Raw genomic sequence first — 13,289 nt, 5'->3', positions numbered from 1 at the left:
TATTTAAGCTTCTTTTGCTGACATGAGTTGTATGTAAAAATATGCCGACTGAAGCATAAACCATGCTAGCATACAAGGTTCAAAATCTGGATCCTACTTCCATATTATTGATTTATGGAAGAAAGGAAGGCCTCCACCTCAGCAAGTAAGATTATGCAGTGTATATGCTGCAACAAAGAGCAATTTAATCCATGTTTAGCACTTCATCACCTTCTTGGACTTAACTGAGGTGTGTTGTTGTGGATCACACAAAATCAGCAGCACATAAGCAAATGCAAATTTAACAGCATGACTTAGTCCCAAATCTCTTTTCCTTTCAGAAACTAAAAACCAAACCCTTTACACTTAATGCACATCACTGCTGTTTCTGTAACTCAAGGCAAAGAAAAAAATTAAAGTCAGTAAGTAATCTCTTGTAACTTACTGTAAGAGAGTCCCAAACTTAATTCATGCTTGTTAGTTTAGTAAATGTAGCCATTAAATATCAACCCCAGAAATAAGGAGTTCATAATACAAGTGTTGGTGGGCCATTAACACAGTATTTGTATGGAGTATTAACAGCCATCTAATTAAAACTTTGTACCTACAGAAATGCATCCATTTTATTTGGGCATAAATGATTTTTCTTCCTCCACAAGTTTAAGAAAATAGTAAGTCTAGGTACTCCCAAGGGGTATTTTGTTACAAAACGATGACTTGAAGTGTTACATGGCTTGTCATTTCTCATTTTTTCATTATCACTATCAGTGTGAATTATGTGTCCTCACTGCAAGGAAAAAAAAAAACCACCTCTGATTTTTGAGTAACATGATGATGATTTTTTTAAAAAAGTCAGTAGCCTATAATATACTACAAAACACAAGGCTAGTGTCATGTATGTATGTGCTGCAGACAAGGAGCAAGAGTACTGGCACTTACATGTTTCTCACCAACTGGGTAGACAGGAATATGATCTTGATCCAAGAACGCATAAAGATTTGAGGCAAAAATTCTTTAAGTTGTTACACTACAGTGCTCTTTTAGATAATATTGCAACATTTAAAGTCCAAACCAACTTAAAATATGGTCCCAGTAAGTGTTTCATCATTCTAGTTCAGAGTCTCTTGTTCAGATTTTCTTATTTGAACAAGAAGTTAACAATAAACTGTAGCAGAACCAGGAGTAAAATGAAGACATAGTGCTTAAGCTGCAGAAAGTTGTTGTCCAAGGGCGGTAAATTTGAAGTGACACGATTTCGTAGAGCCATGATGTCCCTATAAAGTAATAAAAGACTCTTAAGTGTTTATGTGATTAACAGTTTCTAATAATGCTGCTGTTCTTAACAGTTCGACTCTGGAAAACTATGGGGGGGGGGGGGGAATCTACCAAGCACTTTCACCTGCCTACTTTTAGAAAAAGGAATTTACACAGGGTGTGTCTACACGTTCATTAATGTGCATTTGCTACCGCGCATTAAAATTTACTACCTCTAATGTGAGGTACGAAATAAATGTGAATTAGGCTGCCCTAATACACAGTAGAGAAAGTGCATGCTTTTTTTTTTTTTTGTGAAGCTTAGTGTGCAGTAGCCTATTTTTACTGTGCATTAGCATTTTAGCATGGTTTTTGGTGTGATGACTTAATGCACAAAATAGGCTACTGTGCAATAAAGCACATGTAGATGTGCCCACAGTGTCAAAAATCAGGACAAAAAATTAAACCACCACAAATAAAAAAGGTAAAAAAAATAGAAGGGACTTCACTTATGTAATCATATATTCTTCATACTTGTTGAAGGTGATACTAAGTCGTCACATTTTATTTTTCAGTTGTCTATTAAGATCAGTAAAAAAAAGTCAACCTCACAGCAGGGACAAACAATATGAACAGCCCACATTTTTGCACTTGAATTTAAAATGCTTAAGCCCAAAGGTCCACAGAACAGAAAGTTCTTAACTTTATACTGATTTATAGTAGAGGCTATTTAACTTCCAGCAGTTTTGTTTTCTTGATATTTTTCCATCTAATTTCTATTACCATTCCAGTATTTTAACGTAAGAATCTACAAGGCAGCACAGAACCTATGGAGTTACCTGTACAGCATTCCTTGACAACAGATGTTAGATAAATGGGTATTCATAATTTAATGTTGTTGAAAATTTAAGTTTAAGTTTAAAAACAAAAAAAACCCCTTATACCTACAAGCAATGGGCAAAATCAACTCTTTCCCCCAATTCTACAGAAATTTTCCAATCAATGGAAGCTTAACATATGTGAACATGCTGGGCAATTTATGAAAAAAACTTAATAAGTACTGACATTAAATTCATCACACACTGCTTTCATTGTTAAAGGTTCTACCAGGATGCACTGAGCAAAATAAGTGCAACATCAACAAACAGCACTAAATTTGTTTACATATGGAGGGGATAATATTTAGTTTTAGATGGTAGAGTTGCCCAGAAAAGTAGAAAAGTTTAAAATAAAATCTTCAGTCATTTGTGCAATGTGGAATTCCAGTGCTTCCTTCCAGTAATCCTACCCAACACCAGTGAAGCTGATCTGTATTAATGTTATTTTTCTATCCTATTTCTAAATCCAAGACCGGGGGGGAGGGGGTGGAAATCAGGCTTACTAGAACAGCAACATCTTTTTATGAACTATCCTAGAGTATGCTGCACATAGGAGAAATAGTTATTAGATCAACAGGTCAAATTTTCAAGAGATATAAAGTGATTTATTTCATTTTTATTTCACTAACCAGTTTAAATAAGAGCAATTTACATTTCTAGCTTATTTTAAAATAGAACAAACCCCAAACTCTGAACTTAAAGCATATGAACACTACCTCTTAATGTCTTCTTGTGTTTCCTTTATAGATTCAATGGCACTCTGTAGTTCACCCAGGTCTGTCCCCTTCTTTCTGATTCTTGTATTATGCTTTAATAGTTGAGCTATAAAAATATGGGAGATGTAATTTGCAAGAATGACTGACTAGGTCAAGGCTAAACACCTTTGATCCCACGACAAATAAAAATGGTTTAAAACATGCATTTGGTGATTTTTTTCCCTGAATTTGAAGTTCTGTTAAACGCTTAGGTTTTTTGTTATTTATCTAGATGAAGCACAAATAAAATTAGCTGATCTCATTGAGCTGAGCACTGAAGTTTCAGCTATAAACTACTACTACTATTTGCATTAATTTCAATCTGCCATAAACATGGAACTATGTTTTAAAAGAATGTCTCCCATTTTGATAAAGGAAACACTCTGTTGCAAGTGTACAGACAGTTTCAGAAATGCTAATATACAGCTAAGCCTATTTAAATTACCATTATGCTTAAGACATTACAAATTTCTGATATCCCACTTCTAATGCAATGATCAATTCACTCAGTGTTATGCATTTAGTTTTTCTGTGAATACAGACCCAAGGAACTAGGACTGCAAATTATCCAGTCTCAGTAATTATTTTATACTACAAATATTGTGAGTTTAAAAAAATGAGGAAGTTAAAGGACTACCGTTGTGGTGTTCAAACTGTAAAGTCAAACAGAAATGGGCCAGGGATGTGCCCTCTGTCCTCTCTAAACCAATGATGGTGGATGTCAGGGGACAGATCACTCTAGACATACCCTACTTCATATGCTCTCCTTCTATTACTGCCATTGTTGGAGACCTATTCATGAAGAAATAATAGCTCTATTGAACAGATGCAGCTTAACCCACCTTCGCTTCCAGAGGAGTCTTGGTTATCTGGTTCTGGAGAAGAGAAACCACACTCCCCTTTCTTTTGCTGACTGGCTAGCTTTCGCTTTATTTTTGGAACGCTAACCTGCAAATGACATTTATATTTATCTGCACAGAACCAAAATTGTAGTAAAAAAATCCATTTTATAAAAGAGTGGCTGTTTTGTATCAGATAAAAACACAAGACATCATAGAAAGCTTGAGTTAATATTAGCAGTATAAAGCCACTCCAAGGTCTGGAGGGCTTACATTAGATTATTTATAACATACCAGGTGCTTTCTAACCAATTGAGTCAGTTTTAATGCTTACCACACAGTAGTTAGAGGGCAAGATTAGGAACTGACCAACTGGACTGTATTTCTCTAGGAGAAGGGTAAACAGTCAATGTTTGGAGGAGCTCCAAATTTAAAACTTGACTCTGCAAGTCTCTCAGCTTGGTTATGATTACTGTGACCCAAGTAAAAACATACCATTGGGGTCCTATGTCGAACTTTTGTTTGGATGGCGCCGTCTTTTTCAAACTGTATCATATCATTCAGTAGATCCCATGGTCTGGTACTATACAGAGAATGGACACAATTAGTTAAGAATCATAGAATCACAACCTAATTAAGAGGAAAACCATTTACATGCTTCTACTTGTAAGGAAAGGATTCAAACATGCATATATGCATAAAGTAAACAGTGTGAGTTTGACACCCACACATACGAACCCCCACAAGATAAGAACAAGTAAGGAAGCTTGATCATCCTGCCGCCATGCCTCTGTCCCAAGCTAGAGGGACTATATGCTTAAAGATGAGGGGACAGCTAAGTATCCAAGTCCTGGTCACTATCTACTCGCACTAATAAGAAAGACGAACACAGCAACCAATGTCAAGTTTGATAAAATGTGTGTTTATATTTATATATAAATATTTTTAACTTTTGTAAGAATATACCATATTCTGGATCCTCATAGGAAAAAAAAGCTTGTGCTCTTCAAAAGAGGAAATGTGGTATCTAGTTCTTCTACAGAATATTTCATCCACAGATCTCAAAGCTCCATGATGGGTCTAAGAGCAGTTCCATTATATGGGAATATTTCTAATGGACAATCCTCCTCCTCTAGCTAGATATAATTCTCATTAAAAGGTACAGAGTTGTCAGGATTGATCTCAAAACCAATCTCAGCCATGATAACGTGTGTAGTAGGTGCCAACACGATAGACACAACATTGATTTCAGCCGTACTGCAAGGGTAAGATGACCCTTTTGAATATTCTGCTTTTTGCCCCTTTGGAGTACATGCAAGTATCTAGTATTGAAAAAGAAACAATACCATCGCCAATGTTCACCACATAATTCACTAGAAAAAGGCTCAATTTTGCCATTGGTCTAAGAACTAAACCTCACTGAAGTTGCTAGCAAATGCCATTAAGCATCAACAGGCAGACAAGATAAGAGTCATACTTGTTTATATATTTGCTGAGTTACAGCTCTATCCTCTGATGCAGAGCCACAAGACTTTAAAAGGAAACTGTGTACGTGTCCTAGTTGGAAGTTGACAAGAACTGTTGGGACTCCCCTACACTAGGGTTACCATGTGACCAGGTTTTCCTGGACGTGTCCTCTTTCTGGATCCTTCAATCTCTGTCCAGGCAGTTTTTTTTTTTTTTAAATCTGATCAAGTGTCTAGGATTTTGGTCAGCTCAGCTTTGAAGTTTTTCCTGGCCTGCCCTAGCAAGTAGCTGTTTGGATCTAGGGGAGCAGGGGAGGGCAACTGGTGGCAGGGTGTGCACATATGTGGCCAGCATGCATCCAGGCAGGGTGGTGGGAGCAGCTCCAGCGGTTGGACAGAGGAAAGTTTGTTGGGGGGTAGGGGTTGGAGGGATTGGGGACTGTTGTGGGGGGTGCATGCACCCCCCCCATATATCTATAGATGTGTGCATGGAAGAGGTGTGTGGAGAGGAGGGATTCCCATGGCACGCGCACGCACACACACCCACACCCTATATATCTATAGATGTGTGCATGGAAGAGGTGTGTGGAGAGGAGGGATTCCCATGGCACACTTGCAGACACAGGGAATGGCAAGGTGAACTATGTGGCAGGAATCCCCTGCAGGGGCATGCATGTCTCCTTTGTGCTTGCAGATACATGCCCTAGGAATACCTCTGCAGGAGATTCCCATAGCATGTGCATTCTGCTGTCGTACCAGCACTCAGGGTACATGTCTGTAGGCAGAAATCCCAACATTTTTAGCCAAGTCCCATAATCTCCTATACGGATATTGGAATTGAGAACACATGCTACCCTTTAAGGAGCAAAGGGGATAGGGGACAGTATTTGATGAGCTCATTAAATATTGAATGAGTAGCTTTAAGTGCAAACACACACACTCCAATGACTCACTCTGCATATCTGTAATGCCACTCCCCTGCAACTAAATCTTGTTCAAACAGTTTGCAGATCCATTCTTCACCCTTAAGTTTTCTTTCTTTGGCAGCCTTTCTCTGAGCTTCCTCCAGAACATATTTCTCTTGAGTAGCTTCTGTTTGGTCTTTGTTGTTTATAGCTCGAGTCACTTGTTGCCAAAGTCTAGCAAAGCAATAAAATAAGGTAGAAGGATTAGAATTTAGGTGATGGATATAAGTGCAAGTAATGATCAATTTATTTTAAAGTGAGCAAATCTCACTTAACAAAGAGGTTGCCATTTACTATGCACCTACACTTTTCAATACGAATAGTTTCCTCCCCCCCCACCGAGCCAAAATACTTCTCTAAACAAACTTTAGAGGGGTTTTTACTCGCTATGCAGATTGGGAAACAAGACACACCAGGAAAGCAAAGTATTGCTCAAAGTCTCAAATGTCTGCAATGGAACCAGAACCCAGGTCACTTTCTCCAAATCCAATGTTTGTAAACTAACAGTCCCATATCCTCCCATATGCATACTGGGATAGAGAACACACACCATCCTTTAAGTGAGCTAACTGAATAGGACTGGACTATTCATATTTAATGAACTTACTTTTCTGACTCAAAGTCATCTTGCTCCTCAAACTTCACAGTGTATCTTGTTAATCTGCGCTGTCTAATCTCATCTGTTGGATTCCAAAAGGTCTCTGAAACTTCTGTCTTTTTGTCACTGATGAAAACTTCACTATCCTGTAATTTTTAGGATTCAGTTATCAAATACTGTAAAATTACACCAGTTACTATCTGAGAAATGAGTTCCACAAAAAAGGCACTTGCTTGGAAAAAGAAAGAGGGATTTATTTCCTTTGGCATACCTGACTGGCTATTCAAAAACCGTTCAAAACCAGGTTTTTATTCCTTCTACTACTGCCACTAACTTGAAAGCTTTAGATCAAACCGATATTTTTAAACAATGTGCAAGAGAAAACTGCAATGTATTTCACATGGCATTTCTTTCTAACATCTTAGTAACTCAGAATAGTTTTACAACCAAAAGCAGCATTATTCACCAACCAAGAAAACAGAAGAAATAAACAAGTTGGTTTCTGCTCTCGCTTAAACTTTATTGTCTGTATGTTTTGGCAAGATCCAATTAAGCCTAGCTACCTTTTATATGGGCTGGAAGAAAAAGTAGTAGTGAACTGTGCATTTCATTGCAAAATCTGTCTCCCCTTCTTGTTTTCAATAAATTGTTAAGTTAGCTAAACATATGGTACTTTATGCATAGTTGATAAACATTTTTGACAGAAAAGAATCATACTGCAATGCACAGGAATTCCATGGATACAATCCCTTTCCAGCTGGCTACACCAAGCAATTTTATAAATGAACTGTTTGGAGTAAGGTGGAGTGTACTGTATGAAAGAACACCTGCCACCGAGTGACTTAGTTTCACCCTTCAAGATCTAAACTAGTTTGGGGGTGGGGGGGGAATGACATACAAGCCCACACACTTTGTTAGCACTTACAAAATATTGTACAAAAAATTAACATTTTTAAAAGCTAGTTTAAGTTTACAGTATTTATGGTCCTCAAGTCTTTCCTCCCCCTCCCCATATCCTTCTGGGATATCATTTTCACTGGCAAGACTGCAACTTTTTTTCCATATTTGGCACTCACGTTAACGCATGAGAAAAACTTGTTTTATAGTTGCTTTTTGCAATATCCTCCCATTCAGCACATCAAAAACCTATTAAGTCTTAATGTGACAATGCCAAGTCGCAGTGCACGAGTTAAGGGTACACTTCAACTGAAGATGTGACTGCAGCCAGAGAAACCATAGCTCCAATGGAGCTAGTATTGAAAACTAAAGCAGTGAGTGCAGGAACTCTAGGAACATATTCATACTGAAGTATATGCAACCACATCTTTACTGATATTGCTACCTGGACTAGTTATTGTGGGTATATCTACCCATGGCTCAGTCATGCCTGGGATTGCGGTACAGACAGAGAATAAGACTTATACCTTAAAGTAAGTAATTTGATTGCACCTCAGTGAGAAAGAAAAAAAGAGTTTGTTTAAAATTTAAAAAGATCTAGAAAACCCTCTAGTTTAGGACACATCACAAAACCTATTTAGACAACTCGAGCTTGGAGTTTTAGATTGTGAACTGCAAGTGATTGTTAAACAAAATATATTTTTATGTGCTAACTTCACAAAACAGTAAAGCTAGGACATGCATCCCACATGCCTTGAATTAGCTATTGTGATTTATCTTCATGTACCTCAACTCTCTCGAAGTCATTTTCTTTCAGTGCTGCTGAAGAAAATCTAGGAAGTTTCTGTTATCAGTTAAGCACTAGATTACTGTACAGATGGCTCATAAGTATTCAGGTATGTTACATATTATGGTTTTGCTACAAAAATGTACAAATTAGATTTTCAATCCTTTAGAATAGCCTAGGAAAAAAAGGAGTCTACAAAATACCTTTGCAGAACTAGAAAACCACTGGCATATTTTTCGCCACGCTTTTTAAACTAACTGCTTATCAAAGCCCATGTGTATTGACTAATGGGGCTCTAATACTACGACGAAGCAGAAGTGCTTTAAAACTTAATATACTAGATGCAGCTTTGAACTCCAGTACTCCTGCATGGTCTATGCCAGGGGTTGTCAACTGGGGGTATGTGTACCCCCAGGGGTACTTGAGAAGACCCTAGAGGGTACGTGGAGGTGGGCAGGGATGGAGCACCACCACGCATGGTCAGGGGCTGCCGGCCTGCCCAGATATGGGGGAAAGTTGTACGCAGCGGCTGCTACCACTCCATGTTTAGCCACACACCACCCCACTCTGCATCCAGCTGCGGAGGTACATTGACCCAAAAAACGTTGAGAACTCCTGGGCTATGCTATAAATCTTTGCCAGCATAGCTATGCCAGCAAAACCCTCGGTTTAGAGACAGCTTTGTCAACTGAAGAGGGCTTCTGCTGATTTAATTTACATTGTCTGGAGTGGTGGTGTAGCCACCAGCAGGAAAATCCTTTCTACCACCATATGCTACATCTCTACTAGGGGGCTACAGAGATGCCTGCTGATATAGGCAAGCCCTTTGTTTTCTAGGTGTATATTAGGCTGTAATCATATCAATTATATCATGCTGTAAGATACTGCTACCGATTCATAATATCTCTTTCACAGGTACAATGCACTCTTCCCAGACAACTCTTCCCTTGCAGAAAGCTACATAGCGACAAACAAATCTTGTTATTTAGATTGCAGAGACATTCTTGAAAGCTGGGTTTATACAGCAAGATAGTCAATATAAAAGATGCAGCTCTTAAGCATCAGCTTTTACAGGCAAAATGACATAGCTTGATCTCTAGGTAAACTTACCAAAAATATGAAAGGAGATTCTTATTCACTTGTAATTTCCTAACTACAGGTAAAGTTTATAAAATAAAAACTCAATCATTACTCACCCAATGACCCTCCAGAATAGCCAGAACTTCTTTGCCCAGTTTAATTTTCCCTGATATTTGATTAACACTATCACTGTTGCCCAAAAATGGCTACAAAATAAAACAATAAAAAAAGATATTAGTTTATTTTCTAGTTTAATACAATGTTTGTGTACAAGACAAGTTACTGGAGGGCGAGGCAGGTTGAGGAAGATTTCTCACGTCACTGGTATGACAAGCCAGACTACTTTCAGTCTAAGTCTGCGGACGCTATGCCACTGTAGCAACGCACTATGGAGACATAGCATCGGCGGGTGCAAACCGTGATGCCACAGCTACATTGCTGTAGCAATGCACTCCCTCGTTATAGCACATTGCTATAGCAATGTAGCAGCTAAAAAATAACTGTGCACTGCCAGCATGGCGTAGTACCAGCCGTTACTGCGCCATCATCTAGCATTTATAAAAGGAAGTACTAAATGATGGCACAGTAACAACTGTGCCGTAGGGACACATGTAGGTGTGCCCTGTGACCATCTAAAACATGGAATGAGGCCTCCAGCCAGACCAGCTTCTTTTGTTATCCTCTCATTTCTCAGAAGCTGTGCCGAGATGATGCGATCAGATCTCCTGCAGAATGCTGCATGAAACAGCACTGGCAATCTAGCAAATGATGCTATCCTCTAAGTCAGCATGAGAGCAACACTACAGCACACTGTTGGGCAGCAAGTTGTTACCAGAGGTATTGTCACATGTCACTTGAGGGGTTGTTGCATCTCAGTGTATCATCCCAATTAAAAAGCATGAGGACTCTTTATGGCAGAGGGCATAATTTATATAACTATAAAGTAGCATTAGCATGGAAAGATTTTACACGTCCACTTCTGGTCCTGTATTTAACTAAAGAGATTCGTAAGATTTTTTTAATTAGCAAATATAGCAGCTATTCTATAATCCATGTAGCTGGTCACAAGGCCTTGGACAGAAAAACAACTTTAAAGATGAAGAATGTCAGTCAAACCACTGAAATCATCCTTTCATCTTTTTTAAAAAAAAGGCAATGGGGTTCTTGAATTTTACTATGAACAGAGCCAACCCCCTCCCCCCGCCACAAACCCATTGGTTTAAGTGCTTCCTTTGTTCCACAGCACATGCATACTGTATCATTAAGAACAGAGTTTTAAGTCCAGTATAAATCTTGTTTAAAAGTCCCAGAGTATGCTAACTAGTGATCCACATCAGTATTAATCCTGCAGGATTTTTTACTTGCTAGATTTGCATGGCTTTGTAGGTAGCAGTTTATATAAAAAGTTATACATTTTTTAATGTACAATTAAGCCTGCAGCAGTTAAAGACAGGTACCACAGACTGATTTGGAAATGCTAAATAGCGACTTGGTAAGAGTTCTCTTGAAATTTAAAATGTACTTATTGCACCCACTTGTCCACATAAAAACCTTCTGACCTTTAATCTGAATTCAATTGTTGCACTGTATCCAGTCTTCTCGCATGTAATGTTGACAGTTCCCCCAAGCTCTAAAGTCATTGTGCCATAAAGAATTCCTGCAGAAAAGCAGAGCTCATCTTTTACAAGACAAAAATAAGTTCCCTTCAATGGGCATTCACCTTCTATACACAATTAAAGCAAGATGCACACACAAAAAAATTCTTTGTTCAAAAACTTCAGAGTGAATGTTTTAGGGTTTGATGGAGCAGACGGGTAAGAAAGCCCTTCTTTTTCAGAATTTCTCCCCCCTAATCAGGACTATGGGCTGCCTATCAGTGTTTCAAGTACTGTAATCAAAACTGAACCACGCCCAGCTGGACTCCCGGTAAGAAAGATGAATTAAGAGCTGCTTGCTTTGGAAGTGCACGTTGCCAACTTCAGTGAAGGCCATTTACTTTTACCAATAAGAAAGATATGCTAACAGGAGTTTGCAGACAGATAAATATCCTGCTAATCAAGTAAGCAAAGGAAATTCACTTGATCAGCAGGGTCTCACTAGATGAAAAACTTGCTTGAAATGTGGTCTTAATATGATGGTGTGGTGGATAAGTTTATTGAAAGCATGTCTTCCCATGACTGAGCCAAATTGCCCCTTTCTGCTCCCAACATACAGGAGCGAAATAGGTCACAATTTTCAAATTAAAATACACCAAAATTATACCCATAGTTATTCAAGCTAAACAAACACAAGATTACAGGAGTAGTAGTATTGATAGCAGGGAAACAGCAACTCTATTAAGAACTTATATGGCTGTACCTTATGTAGGTATTATTTTGTGTGGTTTGACACAAACACACAGTATTTCTGGCATGAAACAAAACATTAAGAACAACCCAGAGAGAAGTGGGGAAAAACATAACTAAACATTCCAACATTCAACTGTGCATAGTTCATTTCTATTTCTTATTTTACTATGCAGCAACACCTTCAGAAGTGACAGCCTCTCTGCCTTACGGTCAGCAAACCTCTGCTGCAGAATATATAGTTGGACACACTGGATAAAGAGCAAATAGTGTTACAACCAGAGTCATTCTAGTCCAAGTGTGTCCTACTGCCCATCATATAATCCAAATAGTCTTATAAAACACCAACATATTTCCCACTGAGAAGTGACTATAGGCAGACAGTTATATATTAGCAAAACCACATAATCAGACTTGACAGACCTTTTGAACGTTATAAACATTGAATAGTCTCTCTGTTTTCTAATTGAAGAGAATATTAGAGTAACAAATGGTTCCCATCTTCATTAATTTTGGGGAGCCTCAAGGAAATATTTTAACTTTCAATGAGGCAATTAAACATTTAGTTCAGTTCTCAAGAATATCACCAGCAGCAAGCTCCCTAATAAAAAAGCTGAAGTGCTAGCTTGGGAGTGAAAGAATGATGTAAAAATTAGATAAAAATAAAACAGTGCATGGGAAGATGTATAGGCACGTACACTGTTAAGTAAACAAAATAAACACTTTGGCAACAGCTAGAAATATGATTTCATATATATTGCTGTAAAACTAGATCAGGAGAAAAAAAAACTGGAAGTGGGAAAAGAGCCAGGCAGCATTTAAAAACTAGTTAAAAATATCCAGACCTCTAGGTCAGAAAAGCAGTGAAACAGCTCAGGTAATAAAATCAAAAGCTTGATTGATTTGGCTATTTATTCTTAATGCAACCCCAAGCATATTTGTATTTTTTTGCTGTTAAAATAGGATTGCTTCAAAATTCATCAAAACAGAAATTCTGTACTGTAGCTAAGTAACACAATATAAAAATGTATTTGTTCTGTTAAAAACTAGGAACACCTAGAATTAAAATAACTTAGTATTATACACATTCAGACACCTTCACTTTACAGTAGACTGTGTCTAAATCAAGCTTATCCAATTTAGGAGAATTTCTGTTTTTAGAACATTTTTACCTCTTGAACGGGAAGAACCTACCTTTACAATGAGCATATGGCATGGTCATTACATAATCCTCCCCTCTATTTAGGAACATTAACCGACCTTCTCCTTCCAGTATGGCAGACAATGAATTTCCTGAAACACAAAGAAGGTATAATGACATTATGTATTTTTCCAAGCCCCTAGACAACAGACATTTCAAAATCAGCAAATGATCAATTTAGCAGATGGGACTACCCACTGTTACATTTTGATCCTTTATGGCAGTTGTTGGGGGGGGGGGGGGGG

General features: G+C 38.1%; 1 protein-coding gene across 8 annotated transcripts in view; it reads right to left on the bottom strand.

Annotated features, from left to right (window-relative positions):
- Positions 1-803: 803 nt before the first annotated feature.
- The window catches only part of OSBPL8 (oxysterol binding protein like 8), a 139,068-nt gene continuing 126,582 nt past the window's right edge, over positions 804-13,289 (bottom strand). For 6 of the 8 annotated variants that reach the window (XM_019543184.1, XM_019543178.1, XM_019543181.1 and 3 more), the window contains 9 exons: positions 13,038-13,136; positions 11,058-11,176; positions 9,615-9,704; positions 6,744-6,880; positions 6,125-6,310; positions 4,201-4,288; positions 3,709-3,814; positions 2,828-2,933; positions 804-1,253 (listed from right to left, as the gene is read on the bottom strand). In XM_019543184.1, coding sequence (XP_019398729.1) covers positions 1,118-1,253; positions 2,828-2,933; positions 3,709-3,814; positions 4,201-4,288; positions 6,125-6,310; positions 6,744-6,880; positions 9,615-9,704; positions 11,058-11,176; positions 13,038-13,136 — 1,067 coding nt within the window. In that variant the 3' untranslated portion in view covers positions 804-1,117. The remainder of the gene's footprint in view (positions 1,254-2,827; positions 2,934-3,708; positions 3,815-4,200; positions 4,289-6,124; positions 6,311-6,743; positions 6,881-9,614; positions 9,705-11,057; positions 11,177-13,037; positions 13,137-13,289) is intronic. The other 2 variants (XM_019543179.1, XM_019543182.1) reach the window with 1 other exon arrangement.

This window comes from Crocodylus porosus, unplaced genomic scaffold (genome assembly GCF_001723895.1).
Source record: "Crocodylus porosus isolate Cpor-Errol unplaced genomic scaffold, CroPor_comp1, whole genome shotgun sequence".
Lineage (NCBI taxonomy): Eukaryota > Metazoa > Chordata > Crocodylia > Crocodylidae > Crocodylus > Crocodylus porosus.
This window is presented reverse-complemented; position numbering and strand designations above follow the sequence as displayed.